The sequence below is a fragment of the Drosophila pseudoobscura genome, chromosome 2 (assembly GCF_009870125.1).
Source record: "Drosophila pseudoobscura strain MV-25-SWS-2005 chromosome 2, UCI_Dpse_MV25, whole genome shotgun sequence".
In the NCBI taxonomy this organism is placed as follows: domain Eukaryota; kingdom Metazoa; phylum Arthropoda; class Insecta; order Diptera; family Drosophilidae; genus Drosophila; species Drosophila pseudoobscura.
Window position 1 is genome coordinate 20,784,136 of NC_046679.1, and position 20,084 is coordinate 20,804,219.

The 20,084-nt window shown below is 44.1% G+C and overlaps 2 protein-coding genes and 1 long non-coding RNA gene across 6 annotated transcripts; 1 reads left to right on the forward strand and 2 right to left on the reverse strand.

Annotated features, from left to right (window-relative positions):
• Nucleotides 1–1,865: 1,865 nt before the first annotated feature.
• On the reverse strand, nt 1,866–5,413 carry LOC6897543 (flocculation protein FLO11-like). Of its 2 annotated transcripts, none has more exons than XM_033385729.1 (3): nt 5,310–5,413; nt 3,298–4,124; nt 1,866–3,232 (listed from the first exon to the last, which is right to left on the reverse strand). In XM_033385729.1, exons 2-3 carry the CDS (start codon nt 4,099–4,101, stop codon nt 2,231–2,233), a joined length of 1,806 nt encoding a protein of 601 aa, XP_033241620.1. In that variant the 5' UTR covers nt 4,102–4,124; nt 5,310–5,413; the 3' UTR covers nt 1,866–2,230. The 2 variants fall into 2 exon arrangements, with proteins under 2 accessions (XP_033241620.1, XP_033241621.1); XM_033385730.1 differs by having other exon boundaries at nt 3,298–4,116; nt 5,310–5,396.
• LOC117185597 (uncharacterized) lies at nt 4,943–6,757 on the forward strand. The gene is made up of 3 exons (XR_004471099.1): nt 4,943–5,082; nt 5,264–5,542; nt 5,649–6,757. It is a non-coding gene; the product is annotated as an uncharacterized lncRNA (long non-coding RNA).
• On the reverse strand, nt 6,577–10,126 carry LOC117185595 (flocculation protein FLO11-like). 3 transcript variants are annotated; one of them, XM_033385726.1, is made up of 3 exons: nt 10,022–10,126; nt 8,010–8,836; nt 6,577–7,943 (listed from the first exon to the last, which is right to left on the reverse strand). In XM_033385726.1, the coding sequence occupies exons 2-3, from the start codon at nt 8,811–8,813 to the stop codon at nt 6,942–6,944; spliced, it is 1,806 nt and encodes a 601-aa protein (XP_033241617.1). In that variant the 5' UTR covers nt 8,814–8,836; nt 10,022–10,126; the 3' UTR covers nt 6,577–6,941. The 3 variants fall into 3 exon arrangements, with proteins under 3 accessions (XP_033241617.1, XP_033241615.1, XP_033241616.1); XM_033385724.1 differs by having other exon boundaries at nt 6,577–8,836; XM_033385725.1 differs by having other exon boundaries at nt 6,577–8,828; nt 10,022–10,108.
• Between the last annotated feature and the right edge of the window lie 9,958 nt (nt 10,127–20,084).

The window sequence follows — 20,084 nt, forward strand, 5'->3', positions numbered from 1 at the left end:
CGAAACAGAGTTGCATTTACAAGACAATTGTATTCAAAAAGCTATTGCACCTTTAGAGACATGACATTAGGCCAACAATATACATTTTAACGAGGTGAGCAGCACAATTTGACGATTTCCCATTTATATTTTTATATATTACTAGATTTTAGAGACCACTTGGAATGCCTTTTCACGTGTCTTAAATTGTTTACTTTTAGGTTAATCATTCCACTTATAGCTGCTAAGTTTTTTGCGTAGATGATTGATATCATGATTATCATGATTGATAATATGATGTTTTCCAACACACACAGTCAGCCAGCCAGCAAAATTGGTTCTTAAAATTGCAACAGTCAATAATCTCTGCAGCAGCGTTGCTCCCAGCTTACTGGACGTATATATATCTCTCGCTCTCACTACATGATTTACCGATAAGACCGTCTCTGTTTTATAGCTAGTCTATTAGCCAAGTCTAATGTCATACAGCCAGAGCAGCGCCAAGAGGTGCGAAGATTGCAACGGGCACCACAATTAGATATAGATTTGAAACTATTAAGCTAACTTTAACTAGTGATGTAAAAACATGTTTTTTTTGCCGATTTTTGCCGATTTTTTACGGTGTTTTTGCCTGTACCGAGGTTGAGCGATGCGTCGATGTTTTGCAAAACATCGATCAATTATTTTCAAATCTGTAAGCAGCAAACACAGCAATGCCTGCCTCATTTGAAAGCAATCCTTCGTGTTTTTGGGACGGTATGAAAAGTACCTATCCTAATTTATACAAAATTGCAATGCAATTTCTGACGTTAATGGCATCTTCTGGGTGTATTTTGAACGGGTGTACTCAGCGGCTGCTAACATATTAAATTGAAAACGTAATAGACTTTAACTTGTGCGACTAAGTCGTATTTTGATTTTTGCAAAGCATTGACAAATAGTACTTATTTGAAATATTAGTTATCTCTGATCCACAATGATATGTAAAAGACTGTTATGAAAGCATAATGTTCCTTTGTTGAATATTCGTTTTATAATCAAATGGGAAAGATTTTAAACATCGGTCATACATCGACGCATCGAAGAATAAATCCGATGTATCAATCCAACATCGATGTTTGATTTTGACAACATCGATGGACATCGACATCGATGTTTTCATTCAAATTTACATCACTAACTTAAACTACAACAACACAACAACACAAACAATTTTAGGTAATTTTTCCCAGTGTAACCGTATATTGTAAAAATATCAATTAATACGAAAAAATACTAAAATTGAATAAAGCGTTTGGCTATTTTGTGGCGCGCATTGCCAACAGAGCATAAAATTACAGAGAAACTGAATTCTGATGATATTATAAAGGAGCTTTCCATAATGAACGCAAGAAAAGTAATATATTGAATGCGAGCGCTGTGAAACACTGATCCGACTCTACTGTTTCCGCACAATTCTCGCTGGCCAACCTCTTCCCGTAACTTCCGTGATCCCGATCATATAGAGGCGCCTGCTTCTCCACCGAACGCAACAGCTTCATATTCGACAAACACTTTTATTCCAGCACAGAACAGAGAATCTCCCCCCGCCTAGAGCATTTCCATGATGGGAACGAGAGTGAAAACAAAGGAAAGTCGTGCAGGGGAATATATTAAAACGAGAGAGAACTCCTTTGACCCGAAGGAGCACAGCTAAAAGCAGTCGCTGCATTATATATATTCAGTATATAGGTACAGAGAATTCTGCAGAACAAAACTCTACGGTTTTACAGCGTTTACAAGTTGATCAGCGCCCAGTGATGGATTCCTACATCATGTTTTGAGCGCTTATGCATACCTTACTAAGTCCCACTGCCTTCACACGAAAACGCTTCTTTTTGGTGCAATTGCAATGTTTACAATGTTCACAACTTTTATTTAAATGAATGCAAAAAATCAAGGATTGAAAAGAATTAAGAATTTGATTTAACCACAAATTGTCAGTTGATAGTTAATACACACGTCATTTATACTGTATTGTACATACTCGAGTGTCCAAATAGACAGTCATCTATGTATATAATTTCATAACTCATTCGTGTGATGTATTTAATGGTTATCCGAATGTCAAGTATTGGAATCAATTATACGAATAGAAAATTAAAAATGTTGTCATACAAACTTTCAGTGTTCTTTTGGGACTATAAATGTATAGTATTCAAATGTATTATCTCAAGCATGCGTCAAGGTTTATTCGGACTCTCGGATTGCCTTACATGCCCAAAATGTCGTCAAAATCTTCCTTCAGCAAGCCCGATAAGTCATCGGCTGCGATGGTACCAGCGGTCTCCGTATACTCTTCTGAACCTTGGGTTCGACGCATTTCCTGCTCTTGCGGATCGGCTACCACATCAGCCATGCTTTTTTGGGCGTTGGCCAAGGGAAGGCTCCGTTTCAGGGAAAGGCCGGGCCCACCTGACAGGGGGGACCCGGTGGCCGGCTTGGGCTGCAAGAGGCCTTTGAGAGCCAAGCCGGGCGGCGGGGGCTGCTCCTGGCTGGCGGATACGCTACCTGTCGACTTCCTCATCTTTCTGTCGTGTGGGGCAGCGGCAGCTGCTGCTTGGCCAGCTATAGATCCGGGGCCAGGTGCGACGGTCCTGGAGTAGCGGGGCCGCTGGTAGTCTGGGACCATGCCCATGCCCATGCCCAAAGTCAGCATGGGCTCGCAGACGGAGAATTCACTGGGCTTTGTGCGTACCTTGAGGGGTCCGTGCTTAGCGAGCAACACCTGTGGTGGGGTCGAGCCGAATGGGGTGTTCATCGGGGAGACGCCCTCTGTGACTTTCCTGGATCCACCCATAGGAGCCCGGGAAACACGACTGACGCTGGCCCCGGAACAGTTGCTGGCGCTCTTCTTGCCCAGCTCCTCCGTGGGGCTATTAACACCGAGACTGACGATCGTGACCGCGCCGCTCGGCTTGGCGTTGCGCCCGATCTCCTTCTCCTTCTCCTCCGAAGACGTGACCACGTTTACTACTTTGCCCTGTGTGGTGGTGCGCCGAATGACGTAGCACGGTTGTGGAACTGGCACAGGAGCTGGGGTTTTGGGTCGAACCACCGGGCGCAGAGTGTCCGCGACGACAGGCAGAGGAGTGGACTTTGAGATTGCGTCCGAGCGCTTGGCGGAACAAACCAGACTCGCTAGCTCTCGCACCAGGCGCATCTCACCATCCGAGACGTCTTCAAAGCCAGAAGGTGTATTAATGTTGAAGTGCTGTAGGGAAGTGCATTTGGGAAGTCAGTGGCATCATCAAAGGTTTCTATTAAGGAATGGAGTACCTTTTTCTTGAAGTTTAACTTCTGGCGGGGATTCATTTCCGCCATCTGTGGGCGTACAATCTCTAAAAAGTGCTGATCAGTGAATATGTCCAGGCGCTCTGTCTGCATTTCTTTCTCGCCTCTGGATTTTACTGTCACGAAAGAGCTAGTCGTGGTGGTTCCCACTTCAGCTCCGACCGTGCTCGCCAATGGACTGGCAGTCACCTGGCTGCTGCTTGAGACTGTGGGCGTGGAGGGCACAACCACGGTGGACGCCGTCATAGAGCTGGATGTGGAGGCAGGGGTTGCCTTGGCGAATGGTTTTAATGTTGAAACTTGGCTTGAGCGTGGTGGTAAAGCTTTAACCGAGACTAAGCCTTGACTGCTTGGCTTTGGACTTGAGACTGGGATCTTGCCAGTTCTGCCCACGACGCTACCGCGACCCGAAATGGTAATGCCTGGCTTGGACTGTGACGTAGCCGTAGTCGGAGCTTTTGGACGTGGATATATATCGTCCACTGGTCGATCTGAGTTTGCATATTTATTGGTAGCTGCTGTTATAGTCTGCCTCCGAGCCTGATTCCTGGTGGTCATACACTTGGGCACTGGAGTCATCTTCACTGGGGATGTTGGGGCACTACGAGCGGCAGCCAGAGTCATGGACTTATCGCGCTTCTGTCTGGTCAGACGCTGTTTGGTGTCAGCCTTCTTCATTGGAAGCTGCTGGACTCCGCCTACTCCTTTGGCACGAACGGTGCGATATGGGCAACGGCCGATGAGGCTGCCGCTGCCAGAGCCGCTCAACTCGTTGGTGCTGCATTCCATTGTACAGCGAATACACTTATACACTGCAACATTTTGGGGCGAGAAAGAGATAGACATAGGTGTATATAATATTTTGTATATTCGTATATTTGGAAAGATGTATAAGGCACGAGACGGTCGCGATAAAGATAGTGCTGTGGCAGGTGACAGCATTTCCCTGATTGGTGCAGTAAAGGTTGGCACTGAAACACCCCCTTAATAATCGCAATTCGCGATCTTCTATAGTAAACCATTAATCAACCTCAAATGCGCATTGCAACCTCTGATAGCCTTAAAATAGGGGTAGTCTGATCGTCAGCAAAACTGAACGCAATAGTCAAGTCGAAGAAGGTACTTTCAAAGCTCCTACAGCCTTTTGGGGGTTTTCCTTACATATAACGAATATTACAGAAAAATGCACACCAATATTTAGTTACTCCCCATTCTACAAATTGCAAGATCAAAGGGTTAATACAAACCAACAGACAGACGGTCATGACTACATCAGCATGCAATAGGAAACGCTATCACCGCTACAAAATTTAATCGAATATTGGCGGTTAACGACTCGGCATTCATACAGACATAGACGCACATAAGTCCGTCTACTCGGCGGTCCACATTACGTTTTTCCTATTTGCCGAATTCAACCGAAAACCATTAAAAAACGAGCGTGAACATTGAGTTGGAAAAGTTCACTGGAAAAAAAACGTGGCTTCTAATTGGAAAAATATACATATGTTTTCTTAAAAATAGCAAGTGGCAACATTGGTTTAATAGGCAGCATTATCCTACGTTTCCAATTTATGTAAATGTTCGAAAATATTTTAGTGTTAGATAAATATTGAGCGACAATATTCCAATATTATATGAAAAGAACCGAACCTAAAACATTTGGAAGCGAAGCACACACAGACACACACCCCTGCAGACGCTTGTGGCGCTAATGGCGGCAGCCTGTGGCAGCGGAATGACGAAACTCTGCTGCAGAGGAGACGAAAGGTGAGAGCAGGCGGAACTGTGCTAATCCGTACAGCGCAGACGCACCCATCTCTCCAGGATTCACAATTTGGAATTAATAGAACGAAAAAAAAGCACACACACTCTACATATTCTAAGAAACCCTGTACTCTGCCCTTTTAGCACAAATAAAATACCATATATAAACGATTTCAACTTATAGATCACTCCGAGAGGCAGGATGTCTTCGAATAATTAAAAAAACTCACGTGACAAGATTAAGCAAGTGCATTAACTAATAAACACAACGGAGAAAAAATCCACGACTTGCACAAATCCGGGTGATAAAAAGAAAGAACATCCGATAGGCTTTGGTGATGGGCACTCATCGATAGCCAGATTACCAGTCGAAACAGAGTTGCATTTACAAGATAATTGTATTCAAAAAGCTATTGCACCTTTAGAGACATGACATTAGGCCAACAATATACATTTTAACGAGGTGAGCAGCACAATTTGACGATTTCCCATTTATATTTTTATATATTACTAGATTTTAGAGACCACTTGGAATGCCTTTTCACGTGTCTTAAATTGTTTACTTTTAGGTTAATCATTCCACTTATAGCTGCTAAGTTTTTTGCGTAGATGATTGATATCATGATTATCATGATTGATAATATGATGTTTTCCAACACACACAGTCAGCCAGCCAGCAAAATTGGTTCTTAAAATTGCAACAGTCAATAATCTCTGCAGCAGCGTTGCTCCCAGCTTACTGGACGTATATATATCTCTCGCTCTCACTGCATGATTTGAAACTATTAAGCTAACTTAAACTAAAATTAAAAATTAGTCAACATAAACAATTTTAGGTTATTTTTTCCAGTGTAACCGTATTGTATATACCGTATACGAAAAAATACTAAAATTGAATAAAGCGTTTGGCTATTTTGTAGCGCGCATTGCCAACAGAGCATAAAATTACAGAGAAACTGAATTCTGATGATATTATAAAGGAGCTTTCCATAATGAACGCAAGAAAAGTAATATATTGAATGCGAGCGCTGTGAAACACTGATCCGACTCTACTGTTTCCGCACAATTCTCGCTGGCCAACCTCTTCCCGTAACTTCCGTGATCCCGATCATATAGAGGCGCCTGCTTCTCCACCGAACGCAACAGCTTCATATTCGACAAACACTTTTATTCCAGCACAGAACAGAGAATCTCCCCCCGCCTAGAGCATTTCCATGATGGGAACGAGAGTGAAAACAAAGGAAAGTCGTGCAGGGGAATATATTAAAACGAGAGAGAACTCCTTTGACCCGAAGGAGCACAGCTAAAAGCAGTCGCTGCATTATATATATTCAGTATATAGGTACAGAGAATTCTGCAGAACAAAACTCTACGGTTTTACAGCGTTTACAAGTTGATCAGCGCCCAGTGATGGATTCCTACATCATGTTTTGAGCGCTTATGCATACCTTACTAAGTCCCACTGCCTTCACACGAAAACGCTTCTTTTTGGTGCAATTGCAATGTTTACAATGTTCACAACTTTTATTTAAATGAATGCAAAAAATCAAGGATTGAAAAGAATTAAGAATTTGATTTAACCACAAATTGTCAGTTGATAGTTAATACACACGTCATTTATACTGTATTGTACATACTCGAGTGTCCAAATAGACAGTCATCTATGTATATAATTTCATAACTCATTCGTGTGATGTATTTAATGGTTATCCGAATGTCAAGTATTGGAATCAATTATACGAATAGAAAATTAAAAATGTTGTCATACAAACTTTCAGTGTTCTTTTGGGACTATAAATGTATAGTATTCAAATGTATTATCTCAAGCATGCGTCAAGGTTTATTCGGACTCTCGGATTGCCTTACATGCCCAAAATGTCGTCAAAATCTTCCTTCAGCAAGCCCGATAAGTCATTGGCTGCGATGGTACCAGCGGTCTCCATATACTCTTCTGAACCTTGGGTTCGACGCATTTCCTGCTCTTGCGGATCGGCTACCACATCAGCCATGCTTTTTTGGGCGTTGGCCAAGGGAAGGCTCCGTTTCAGGGAAAGGCCGGGCCCACCTGACAGGGGGGACCCGGTGGCCGGCTTGGGCTGCAAGAGGCCTTTGAGAGCCAAGCCGGGCGGCGGGGGCTGCTCCTGGCTGGCGGATACGCTACCTGTCGACTTCCTCATCTTTCTGTCGTGTGGGGCAGCGGCAGCTGCTGCTTGGCCAGCTATAGATCCGGGGCCAGGTGCGACGGTCCTGGAGTAGCGGGGCCGCTGGTAGTCTGGGACCATGCCCATGCCCATGCCCAAAGTCAGCATGGGCTCGCAGACGGAGAATTCACTGGGCTTTGTGCGTACCTTGAGGGGTCCGTGCTTAGCGAGCAACACCTGTGGTGGGGTCGAGCCGAATGGGGTGTTCATCGGGGAGGCGCCCTCTGTGACTTTCCTGGATCCACCCATAGGAGCCCGGGAAACACGACTGACGCTGGCCCCGGAACAGTTGCTGGCGCTCTTCTTGCCCAGCTCTTCCGTGGGGCTATTAACACCGAGACTGACGATCGTGACCGCGCCGCTCGGCTTGGCGTTGCGCCCGATCTCCTTCTCCTTCTCCTCCGAAGACGTGACCACGTTTACTACTTTGCCCTGTGTGGTGGTGCGCCGAATGACGTAGCACGGTTGTGGAACTGGCACAGGAGCTGGGGTTTTGGGTTGAACCACCGGGCGCAGAGTGTCCGCGACGACAGGCAGAGGAGTGGACTTTGAGATTGCGTCCGAGCGCTTGGCGGAACAAACCAGACTCGCTAGCTCTCGCATCAGGCGCATCTCACCATCCGAGACGTCTTCAAAGCCAGAAGGTGTATTAATGTTGAAGTGCTGTAGCTCCTCAGCATTTGGGAAGTCAGTGGCATCATCAAAGGTTTCTATTAAGGAATGGAGTACCTTTTTCTTGAAGTTTAACTTCTGGCGGGGATTCATTTCCGCCATCTGTGGGCGTACAATCTCTAAAAAGTGCTGATCAGTGAATATGTCCAGGCGCTCTGTCTGCATTTCTTTCTCGCCTCTGGATTTTACTGTCACGAAAGAGCTAGTCGTGGTGGTTCCCACTTCAGCTCCGACCGTGCTCGCCAATGGACTGGCAGTCACCTGGCTGCTGCTTGAGACTGTGGGCGTGGAGGGCACAACCACGGTGGACGCCGTCATAGAGCTGGATGTGGAGGCAGGGGTTGCCTTGGCGAATGGTTTTAATGTTGAAACTTGGCTTGAGCGTGGTGGTAAAGCTTTAACCGAGACTAAGCCTTGACTGCTTGGCTTTGGACTTGAGACTGGGATCTTGCCAGTTCTGCCCACGACGCTACCGCGACCCGAAATGGTAATGCCTGGCTTGGACTGTGACGTAGCCGTAGTCGGAGCTTTTGGACGTGGATATATATCGTCCACTGGTCGATCTGAGTTTGCATATTTATTGGTAGCTGCTGTTATAATCTGCCTCCGAGCCTGATTCCTGGTGGTCATACACTTGGGCACTGGAGTCATCTTCACTGGGGATGTTGGGGCAATACGAGCGGCAGCCAGAGTCATGGACTTATCGCGCGTCTGTCTGGTCAGACGCTGTTTGGTGCCAGCCTTCTTCATTGGAAGCTGCTGGACTCCGCCTACTCCTTTGGCACGAACGGTGCGATATGGGCAACGGCCGATGAGGCTGCCGCTGCCAGAGCCGCTCAACTCGTTGGTGCTGCATTCCATTGTACAGCGAATACACTTATACACTGCAACATTTTGGGGCGAGAAAGAGATAGACATAGGTGTATATAATATTTTGTATATTCGTATATTTGGAAAGATGTATAAGGCACGAGACGGTCGCGATAAAGATAGTGCTGTGGCAGGTGACAGCATTTCCCTGATTGGTGCAGTAAAGGTTGGCACTGAAACACCCCCTTAATAATCGCAATTCGCGATCTTCTATAGTAAACCATTAATCAACCTCAAATGCGCATTGCAACCTCTGATAGCCTTAAAATAGGGGTAGTCTGATCGTCAGCAAAACTGAACGCAATAGTCAAGTCGAAGAAGGTACTTTCAAAGCTCCTACAGCCTTTTGGGGGTTTTCCTTACATATAACGAATATTACAGAAAAATGCACACCAATATTTAGTTACTCCCCATTCTACAAATTGCAAGATCAAAGGGTTAATACAAACCAACAGACAGACGGTCATGGATACATCAGCATGCAATAGGAAACGCTATCACCGCTACAAAATTTAATCGAATATTGGCGGTTAACGACTCGGCATTCATACAGACATAGACGTACATAAGTCCGTCTACTCGGCGGTCCACATTACGTTTTTCCTATTTGCCGAATTCAACCGAAAACCATTAAAAAACGAGCGTGAACATTGAGTTGGAAAAGTTCACTGGAAAAAAAACGTGGCTTCTAATTGGAAAAATATACATATGTTTTCTTAAAAATAGCAAGTGGCAACATTGGTTTAATAGGCAGCATTATCCTACGTTTCCAATTTATGTAAATGTTCGAAAATATTTTAGTGTTAGATAAATATTGATCGACAATATTCCAATATTATATGAAAAGAACCGAACCTAAAACATTTGGAAGCGAAGCACACACAGACACACACCCCTGCAGACGCTTGTGGCGCTAATGGCGGCCGCCTGTGGCAGCGGAATGACGAAACTCTGCTGCAGAGCAGACGAAAGGTGAGAGCAGGCGGAACTGTGCTAATCCGTACAGCGCAGACGCACCCATCTCTCCAGGATTCACAATTTGGAATTAATAGAACGAAAAAAAAGCACACACACTCTACATATTCTAAGAAACCCTGTACTCTGCCCTTTTAGCACAAATAAAATACCATATATAAACGATTTCAACTTATAGATCACTCCGAGAGGCAGGATGTCTTCGAATAATTAAAAAAACTCACGTGACAAGATTAAGCAAGTGCATTAACTAATAAACACAACGGAGAAAAAATCCACGACTTGCACAAATCCGGGTGATAAAAAGAAAGAACATCCGATAGGCTTTGGTGATGGCCAGATTACCAGTCGAAACAGAGTTGCATTTACAAGACAATTGTATTCAAAAAGCTATTGCACCTTTAGAGACATGACATTAGGCCAACAATATACATTTTAACGAGGTGAGCAGCACAATTTGACGATTTCCCATTTATATTTTTATATATTACTAGATTTTAGAGACCACTTGGAATGCCTTTTCACGTGTCTTAAATTGTTTACTTTTAGGTTAATCATTCCACTTATAGCTGCTAAGTTTTTTGCGTAGATGATTGATATCATGATTATCATGATTGATAATATGATGTTTTCCAACACACACAGTCAGCCAGCCAGCAAAATTGGTTCTTAAAATTGCAACAGTCAATAATCTCTGCAGCAGCGTTGCTCCCAGCTTACTGGACGTATATATATCTCTCGCTCTCACTACATGATTTACCGATAAGACCGTCTCTGTTTTATAGCTAGTCTATTAGCCAAGTCTAATGTCATACAGCCAGAGCAGCGCCAAGAGGTGCGAAGATTGCAACGGGCACCACAATTAGATATAGATTTGAAACTATTAAGCTAACTTTAACTAGTGATGTAAAAACATGTTTTTTTTGCCGATTTTTGCCGATTTTTTACGGTGTTTTTGCCTGTACCGAGGTTGAGCGATGCGTCGATGTTTTGCAAAACATCGATCAATTAATTTCAAATCTGTAAGCAGCAAACACAGCAATGCCTGCCTCATTTGAAAGCAATCCTTCGTGTTTTTGGGACGGTATGAAAAGTACCTATCCTAATTTATACAAAATTGCAATGCAATTTCTGACGTTAATGGCATCTTCTGGGTGTATTTTGAACGGGTGTACTCAGCGGCTGCTAACATATTAAATTGAAAACGTAATAGACTTTAACTTGTGCGACTAAGTCGTATTTTGATTTTTGCAAAGCATTGACAAATAGTACTTATTTGAAATATTAGTTATCTCTGATCCACAATGATATGTAAAAGACTGTTATGAAAGCATAATGTTCCTTTGTTGAATATTCGTTTTATAATCAAATGGGAAAGATTTTAAACATCGGTCATACATCGACGCATCGAAGAATAAATCCGATGTATCAATCCAACATCGATGTTTGATTTTGACAACATCGATGGACATCGACATCGATGTTTTCATTCAAATTTACATCACTAACTTAAACTACAACAACACAACAACACAAACAATTTTAGGTAATTTTTCCCAGTGTAACCGTATATTGTAAAAATATCAATTAATACGAAAAAATACTAAAATTGAATAAAGCGTTTGGCTATTTTGTGGCGCGCATTGCCAACAGAGCATAAAATTACAGAGAAACTGAATTCTGATGATATTATAAAGGAGCTTGCCATAATGAACGCAAGAAAAGTAATATATTGAATGCGAGCGCTGTGAAACACTGATCCGACTCTACTGTTTCCGCACAATTCTCGCTGGCCAACCTCTTCCCGTAACTTCCGTGATCCCGATCATATAGAGGCGCCTGCTTCTCCATGGAACGCAACAGCTTCACATTCGACTCGAGACAAAACATCGCACTCAAAGTCAAACACTTTAAATCCAGCACAGAACGGAGAATCTCCCCCCCGCCTAGAGCATTTCCATGATGGAAACGAAAGTGAAAACAAATGAAAGTCGTGCAGGGGAATATATTAAAACGAGAGAGAACTCCTTTGACCCGAAGGAGCACAGCTAAAAGCAGTCGCTGCATTATAAATATTCAGTAGATATTTGGGGTGCATATTGTGACCCTTTATGAAAATGATTATGGAATGTGGGTGAAGCGATTTTGATATAAGACTCGAAAGACTAGACCTGTTTAAAGCGCAAAACCAGAGCTCAAAGTTCATTGACCTTTTCATAAATACTTATAGAGAAAAAAGTCTTTGAATTGTGCTCCTATACAATAGTATTTGATTAGAGGAACTTTCCCCCTTCCTGCGCTTCTGCCATAAAAAACTTTTTGTGTCATTTCTTGATCGGTTTTCCGTATCTTAAACTGTCATTACGGATGCAACTGGCCGATGCTTGTGCCTTCCGTTTTATGGAATCATAAAAGTATTTAATTGATATATGCGTGTGCTGGCATAATTGCCAGAGATAACGAGAAGGCGAGAGGGAGAAAGTGGAGCAAATATGCAATGCGAAATGCGTAATGAAAGCGTTGCAATTTTTGCAATTTTTCAGCTTTTTGCCGCTGCCTTTCCGCCCCCATATTCGGAATTCCCATAATCTCCCGGCGAGAAGCCAAGGTCCAGGCCGGAGTGGACTCTGGACCGCGAACCGTCGTTACGGATATTACATAATGAAAGTTAACAATTACGACGCCCTCGTGCGAAGGCTTCAATTAAATTTTTGAGTTGTGGCCGTTTTTATTGTGACTGATAATTGCAATGTAATGACACTGGCGGGACCCTCGACGCTGAACCAGCGAGTCCAGGTCCAGGTCGTCACAGTGGGTTAAACATCCGCGACGCGTAGTATCACTCCCAGCACCCACCCACAGAGAGAGCCGCAACCAAGCATTTTAATTATCCCATTGTGTGGACATGTGCATGTCGATGGACGATGGAGGATGCAGGATGTAGGACTCAGACCCTGGCCACGCGGACATATTGAATCGGATGTGGCATGAAATTGCCGAGAAAATGTGCAAACAAAAATCTCAGAAATTATTCAACGCCATCATTAATGGTTGAGAGATCAATTTGTGCGTTCAGCAATGCATTGTGGAAAAAATATAAGCTCTGATTGGAGACAGGCCACCAGTTGAGGTCGCACCCCGTTCTGTGTGACGCAGTTCCGCTGGGCATGGAGCTGTTATCAACAATTAATTAAATAAAAGCCCGATCATTAGGCCACGATTTGTGGGGCGTTTCCGTTTCCGCATCAGGCGCACACACACGAACCATTAAGTGATATGCAGGGAGGAGGTCAGAGAGGATTCCGCCAGAGTCCGGAGTCCGGAGTCCGTAGACCGTAGTCCGGAGGAGATAGCCTCACACATTCCCCCCATTATGGGTGGCAATCAGAATACACATACACGCACACAAGCTAATACACACACATGTATGAAGCCTCCGGTTTGCCATTGTTGCCGCTTGATGGCTGCCGGCCATTTTGTTGCTGCCGTTGCCGTTGCCGTTGTTGTTGCGGCGCTTCTTGATTCTACTGCCATATCATCATTACTGTTGCTGCTGCTGCTGCTGGTGCTGCCTCTGCTGTGATTTGTTGGCATCGTTACTGTTGTCGCTCTCAGCAAACTGTGCATAAATCGTGCACACCTACATTATGTTGCGATAAATCTGTAATGACCAAACCAGACCCCGAACCAAAACCAAACCGAACCGAACTGAACCGAACTGAACCAAAACGGAGGAGACAGACCAGACCCACCGACCGACCAGAGGCCAACAAACCAACCGTACAACCAACCAAGTGACCAACATCCACAGCAACAAATGACTCCCTTGGACCCCCAGTGCCACTGCCGCACCACACAGTTACTCGAACAAGTATGCGCTCAAGTTAATTTGCGTGTGTGTGTGCTTAAATGTGCGTAATTATTGTTTATCTACAATACATTACAATTTAACCGCAGACTGGGGTTTTTATATCAATTGCAATCTATTCAAATAACTCATACGAGGACGAGTATATGAACATCATTACAAATTGAGAGTGGAGTGCACACGTTTGCTGCTCCGTGGCATGGGGCAAGGGAAACGATAATGGCCATTAAACATTTAAAGTGTGAATATTAAACCAATTTCCTTATATCGAATAGAGTTTTGGTAGAATTTTATGTTTCTTGGCTATAAGTAGGGATTTATAGATGATCGAAACGTGCCTAAAAGAAACATAATAGGAAACCATTTCTATTTGACTAATAATAAATAAAAAAAATAATAATTAATAAATATTTTCTTACTCTAAGAAAAACCGCTTTAATCTTTAGATATTCTAAGAGAAAGTTCTCCTCTATCCCAGAAGTCGCCTCAAGAAATATGAATGTGGTTCTTTTAATTCCAAGTTTCATCAAGAAACTTTCCACAAAAACTATGTTCAAACCTCACCAGAAATACCTCTTTAATCTACAGGTTTCCTAGAGGAAATCCACTTTTTATTTTTGTTCCTTCGGGAAACTTTCACACAAAATGCACATGTAATGAAATTAGTATAAACTTCAAGCAATTTTATAGAAATATTCTTCTTAAATCATTTGCTGCAAATTCATTCCATTTTCCCTGTGGGGCATGCTCCACTTCGCACTTGCGCCGAATGCCATATGAAACTTTCACCTTTGCCCCGTGACTGGGAGATGGGGGAGGATTCAAGGGGGAGTCAATGCCACATTTGCCAGCCTCTCTGGCAGCCAGTTTGGAGTAATTAAGTTAATTTGTCTTGAGTGCCGGGGCCAGAGATTCCAACTTTTGCCACATATTCTCGACTCTCTCTTTGCTCTCTCAGCCGCTGTCTCCATCCCTCCCCCCGTCGGCAGACGGCAGACGGAACGCTGATTACGTTGCACATTAATTTAACCATTTCATTTTGTCATTTTATTACTTATGGAAGGAAGACCCCCACCCTCGCCCTCATCAATTGTAAGTTTAATAAACTCTTTTACTTAAATTATATTTACGAGGGGTGCCGCGAAACAAAAACAAATAAGACAAAAAAGAATGGGGCGCAGTGATTCTGCAGAGCGGGGTGGTGGGTAGGCAGCATATTTTGTGAATGTGCAACACAGATACGTCGCAGAGTCACAGATAGCTGTCTCTGTCTTTCTGTGTGTGTGTGTGTGTGTGTGTGTGTGTGTGTGGGTGGGGGGCATCATTAAGCGCTCCATTTTGATACTTAAAACTTTGCGATGCGATGCTATGCTCCTCCTGCCACAGGCTGTTCCTTTTCCTTGCTGCAGCCACACCAGAGGCAGCGACAGAGGCGACGTAATTTTTAATAGTTTCGCAATTAAATCGTAAAATTTAACAACTTTGCGCACTTCTTAACGAAATTGCGCAACCAACGAACGAAACTCTGACACTGATGCATTTCCGGTTAGCCAGGAGCCGGAAGCGGGAAGCGGGAAGCTGGTGGTCGCTGGGTGGGGGGACGGCCACGATGGGGCGCGCTGAAGTGGCAAACTGCATTGCGCTTAATGAGAAAATTTCCCAGCCAAAAAAAGTTTATTTCCAGTTGTTTGCTTATTTGTTGCTGGTTTTCTTTTTTCTGCCTTTCCAACTTTCGCTTTCCCCTGCAGCTTTCGGCTTTCGGCTTTTGGCTTTTCATATCTTCATTTAGGGCTGCGGAGTTTTCTTTATTTTTATAAATGTAGAAGATTAATTATGGTCTCAAAAAGAGAGAGAGAGAGAGAGCGAGAGAGAGAGCGGTGAAAGCTGAAATATCTAACCATGAATCATTCGAAGACTCGAAGCGAATTGGCAACTAATCTCACACCACCCCCGGGGAGGAGGGGTCATGCATATAAATCCAGCAACCACAGACACACATTTTGCCACATTGCCAGGCGGCAGGGCAGGCACCTCAAATTAAATTAAGCCATAATTTATTTCTCAGAAAAAGAGCAGGAAACGAGGAAAGAAAAGCTCAAAATTCAAATGCCCAACAAAAATATGGCTCTAAAATCTGCTGCACAGACACACACACACACACACAGTTAACTTGGCCAAAAGAAAAAGCAGAAAAGTTGAGAGAATTTATTGGAATTCCATCAATTGTGGGCCCCCTCTCAGTGTTCCCATTTCTAGTGGTTAGGCATCCCGCTGTGACCCGCACAAAAACTGAACTCCAACTGCCAGGCCAAGCAATGCTTTAAGCTGGCGGCTAGGGGCTAGAGGCCAGGGACTGGGACGGGGAGACAGAGTTAGAGCCAGGACCTGAGCCTGGAGACAGAGCCAGGAGCCAGACCTATCGTGGACACTGGGCGGATGGCAGTGTGACCCGCAGGAGGGACTTTGGCATGGAACGGCTCATCATAAATACAAAGCAGGGCCAGCGCTTTGTCAGGCAACGTTCGACACTTTTATTGGCTCCCACACTCTAGTGCCTGCTGTCGTTCTTTCTGGCCGTCATCGATATGCCAGCAGCATCCTGCAGTTTCATCTGCCATCCCAACTTCAACTGCTTCTCCAAACTCCTGCATCGTCTCCTGCATCTGCTGCAGCATCTCTTGCCCCAACATCTGCTCCTATTCCTACCTTCTGCCACCATACCATCATGCTCTGGGCACTGGCACCTCATGCCTGCCAGGCCTGGGGTTCCTTTGTGCCAGGCAAATGAAATTGAAAATTTTTATGATGCCTGGCTGGCAGCGGCAGCACACCCGGAGCTTGCTCAAGTTCCTAGAATGTTGAAAATTTAAGCAGCTATATAAAGTTTGTTAATCCAGCAGCTGATTAAGATGAGATTGAGAGGGGCTCGAGCCAGAGCCAGAGCCAGAGCCAGAGGTGAGGCCTCGGGGCAAAGGTTAATGGCATAGTCAAAGTCAAAGTCTGTATAATTTTTATGACTACCAATGGACTACACGTGCTCTGCCTCTCGTTGATGTTTATGGCACGGGTCTCGGCCTCTAGAAAAACTGCAGCTTAAATATTTTGTAGAGCAGAACTCTTGAACTAAACGAGTTAGCAGGGAGGTCGGGGTTGGTCTTTTGCTGGGGGCTGCAGGGCTCCAAAAGTAGCTGGCAAGTAACAAGCTTAACCGCAAAAGTTTTAAATAAACTTTTGTTACTGTTTTTCCTATATATAGTAGTATGTGTGCGTCCGCGCAAGCGGCATAACTATAACTTCCGATTCCGGGTGGGGAGGTCTTGGGGGTGTTGCTGAAGTTGTTTCCTTGTAATACAGTTAAATATAAATTCAAAAAATATACGACTACGAGTGCGAGAGAGCAACTTTCCTTGCCACCATTTTTCCTTGTTGGTTTCTGCTATTTTTCCCCTTTTTTTCCTTTTGCTTTCTTTTTCTATATTTTGTTGCCACGTTTTTGTTACTTATGCAATTTGCATGAGCGGCAAACACCCACGGAACAACTAACAAGTCTGCTCGACAACAGCAGCAGCAGCAACAGCAGCAACAGCAACAGCAGCCGCAGCGAACAGCCACAGCAACAATGATGGCAGCCAGCAAACTTCCTGCCTGATGAATAAGTGTCTGCTCCGCCATGTTTGTTCTCCTCTCTCCTTTTCTTCTCTGCCCTTCTGTGTGTGTGCGTATTTAGCTTGTTTCAATGTATGCAACAAACAACAATAATAAAAACAACTTCCTAATTGAGAAAATAAAAATCAGCAACAACAATAACTGCCTCGAATGGCGACAATGGGTACAATAAATGGAGTCGCGGCTGAAGTCGTTTCGAAAATGGAGTAATTAAGAGCTAATGCATAACTGAATAACCCCAAATGGAAATTTAAAGAAAGAAAGTTTCCCTTTGGGGTTTAAAATTTACTTTAAATAACTCTTTAATTGGTCGGTTTCTTGGGGACATTCCCTCAAGCGGAACTTACCTCTTTCTCAGCTCATTTCACCCATTGTATCGCCAAGAGCCACAGCGAAAGAGGCAACAACAGCAGCAGCAGTGCAGCATAGCCGCAGTCTGGCATAAATTTAACGCAGCACAAGACGGACTTCCGCTCGGACCAACCGCCATGTTTTTATGCATGCAGCCTGCGCCCATTGCCAGTGCCAGCGTCTGTGCCTCTGCCTTTGCCTGTGTGTCTCTGTGTGTTAAAGTACACTTTAACAAAACAAAACAAAACAAAACAAGAAAACGCAAACAGAACAGAGCATTCCCAAATGAAGTTATACAAAACGCTGATAGCCACCAAACGAGAGGAGAGCCAGCAGCCACCAACAGCAGAACAGGCAGAACAGGCAGAACAAATGGCGAGTCATATTAATTTCTGCTATCTCCGTGACGCTTTACATGCGTACTCCTCGTACTCCACGCAACTCTAGCAATAAATTTGATTTGTTTAGCAATTTGTTGCATATCGCATTGCGCATACGCCCCGTGCATCCATCTACTTGCAGTCACGTCGTCGCTCTGGCTCTTGCTGGGGCTCTGCGCTCTCTGGCTGTGACTGTTTCTGTGGCTCTGGCACTTGCTTTCACAATGAATAACGTGAATGTGTATGTATGTATGAGTGTGTTTGTTGTTTGTTATTTTTTTCTGCCTTTTATGTTGCAGCTTCATGCCGACATTTTATGCACTCCCATTGACAATAATTTATATTGAAATGTGTCGTTGCTACAGGACTCGAACAGCTCCGTGCGTGGGTGTATTTGTTTCGAGTGGTTGGCGCATTTAACATGTTGTGCACGGCCATCATTCATTCGATGAAGTAAATTACCTCTTTCTCTAGAAAAACAGGAGGAGTACAGTTCCCCGTACTCCCCGCCGAAAACATCGTCGTTTGTGGGGAACTCTCCCCATTTATTTCGCATTCTGCCAAACAATTATGACCCGAACATTTCCTCGCCAGTGAAAATGCAATTCTAATTTGTCCGCTTGGAGTCATAACTCTCAGTGCAGCGACACTTGCAACAAACTATCGCGGCTGCTAGAAGTTTTCCTTCCTTCCTCTCCCTTTTTTGTGGGGAAAGAAAAATGCAATCGATGAAGGTCCCGGTTCCTGGTGGACCTTTGCGAACATTTTAATAATTAATAACAATTTAGCATGCACTTCATTTTAATTATTACTCAATTAGGTCAGCGCCATTACAATTTAAGTACGCGAGGCGTAATTAAACAATTTTCAGGCCAATGGCAGCGCAGCTCTTTCGCCCAGTTCCCCATCGCTATCCCTCCCCCCTCGCCCCTCCCCCCGCACATCCTTGATGGGTCCGAGTCCAGCGCGTTCTCGTTTCGCGTGAAAATTTGCTCCTCGCTGTCATTAGGGATGGTTTTGGTGTGTAAATTTGATTTCATAACATTTTGTCAGTGCCGCATTTATGATGCACATAAATTTTACGACCAATTTCAAGTTATAAATAGTTGATGAGGAGGCATCAAGACCCAATGAAGTGACGATGGCGATGGCGATGGGAAGCAGGACATCCGCAAAAGCACAGTCAAATCAACATCCTTATCCGTTTGGCGTTCTTAAGTTTTAAGTGCATCAAGTCGGAATCTCTTTTCTTTTGCTTTAGCTCAAAGTAAAAAAAGTAGAAAATTAAACGAGTGTATTCCCTGCGGTGGCGAGAGATCTGCAATTCCATTAATTTTTCGAGTGTGTGTGTGTTTGAAATGAAAGGTGAAACGGGCATCAGAGATGGAAGCAATTTGAATGTCATTAGGCGGGAGGAGCACCCAAGACAATCGAAAAATCCACGCATGGAGCCCAGCACGGAAACACAGGAAACCGGATGCGGAATGCCGAATCCAAAACCGATGACAACACCAACAAAAGCAACGTAAGAGCCAAAAAAATAGAGAAAGAAAGGTATAAATAAAACTTCATATCTGATTGAATAATAATGTGTGCTTAAGGATTTAATGCGCTGCCGGCAGCTGCTCGGGGCCCCAGGACGACTCTCGGCAGCTCCCAATGGAGAAAAACGAAACAGCGACGACAACAAAATGTTAAATTACAATACCATGAATGAGAGAAAAAGGCAGCAGAAGCAGCAGCAGGAGACACACGGCCAGTGGGGAATTTTGTTTGCCTCGATGCTGATTGCCAAAAAAAGAAAGAATAAAAATAATAAAAAAAAAAAAAAAAAATAGAAAGGCAACAGAAAGCAGGCCGGGTCCCGGCTTTCAGGGGGAGAAAAAATTGAATTTCCTTATCGCACGTTTTCAAATTAACCCAACAGCCCCATCCCTCCACATGCCACCCAGCCCTATGCATATGTGGGTTCCAGGTCGTGGTACAGGCCCCGGGCCCCTCTGGCACTGCGTGTAAAGCTTA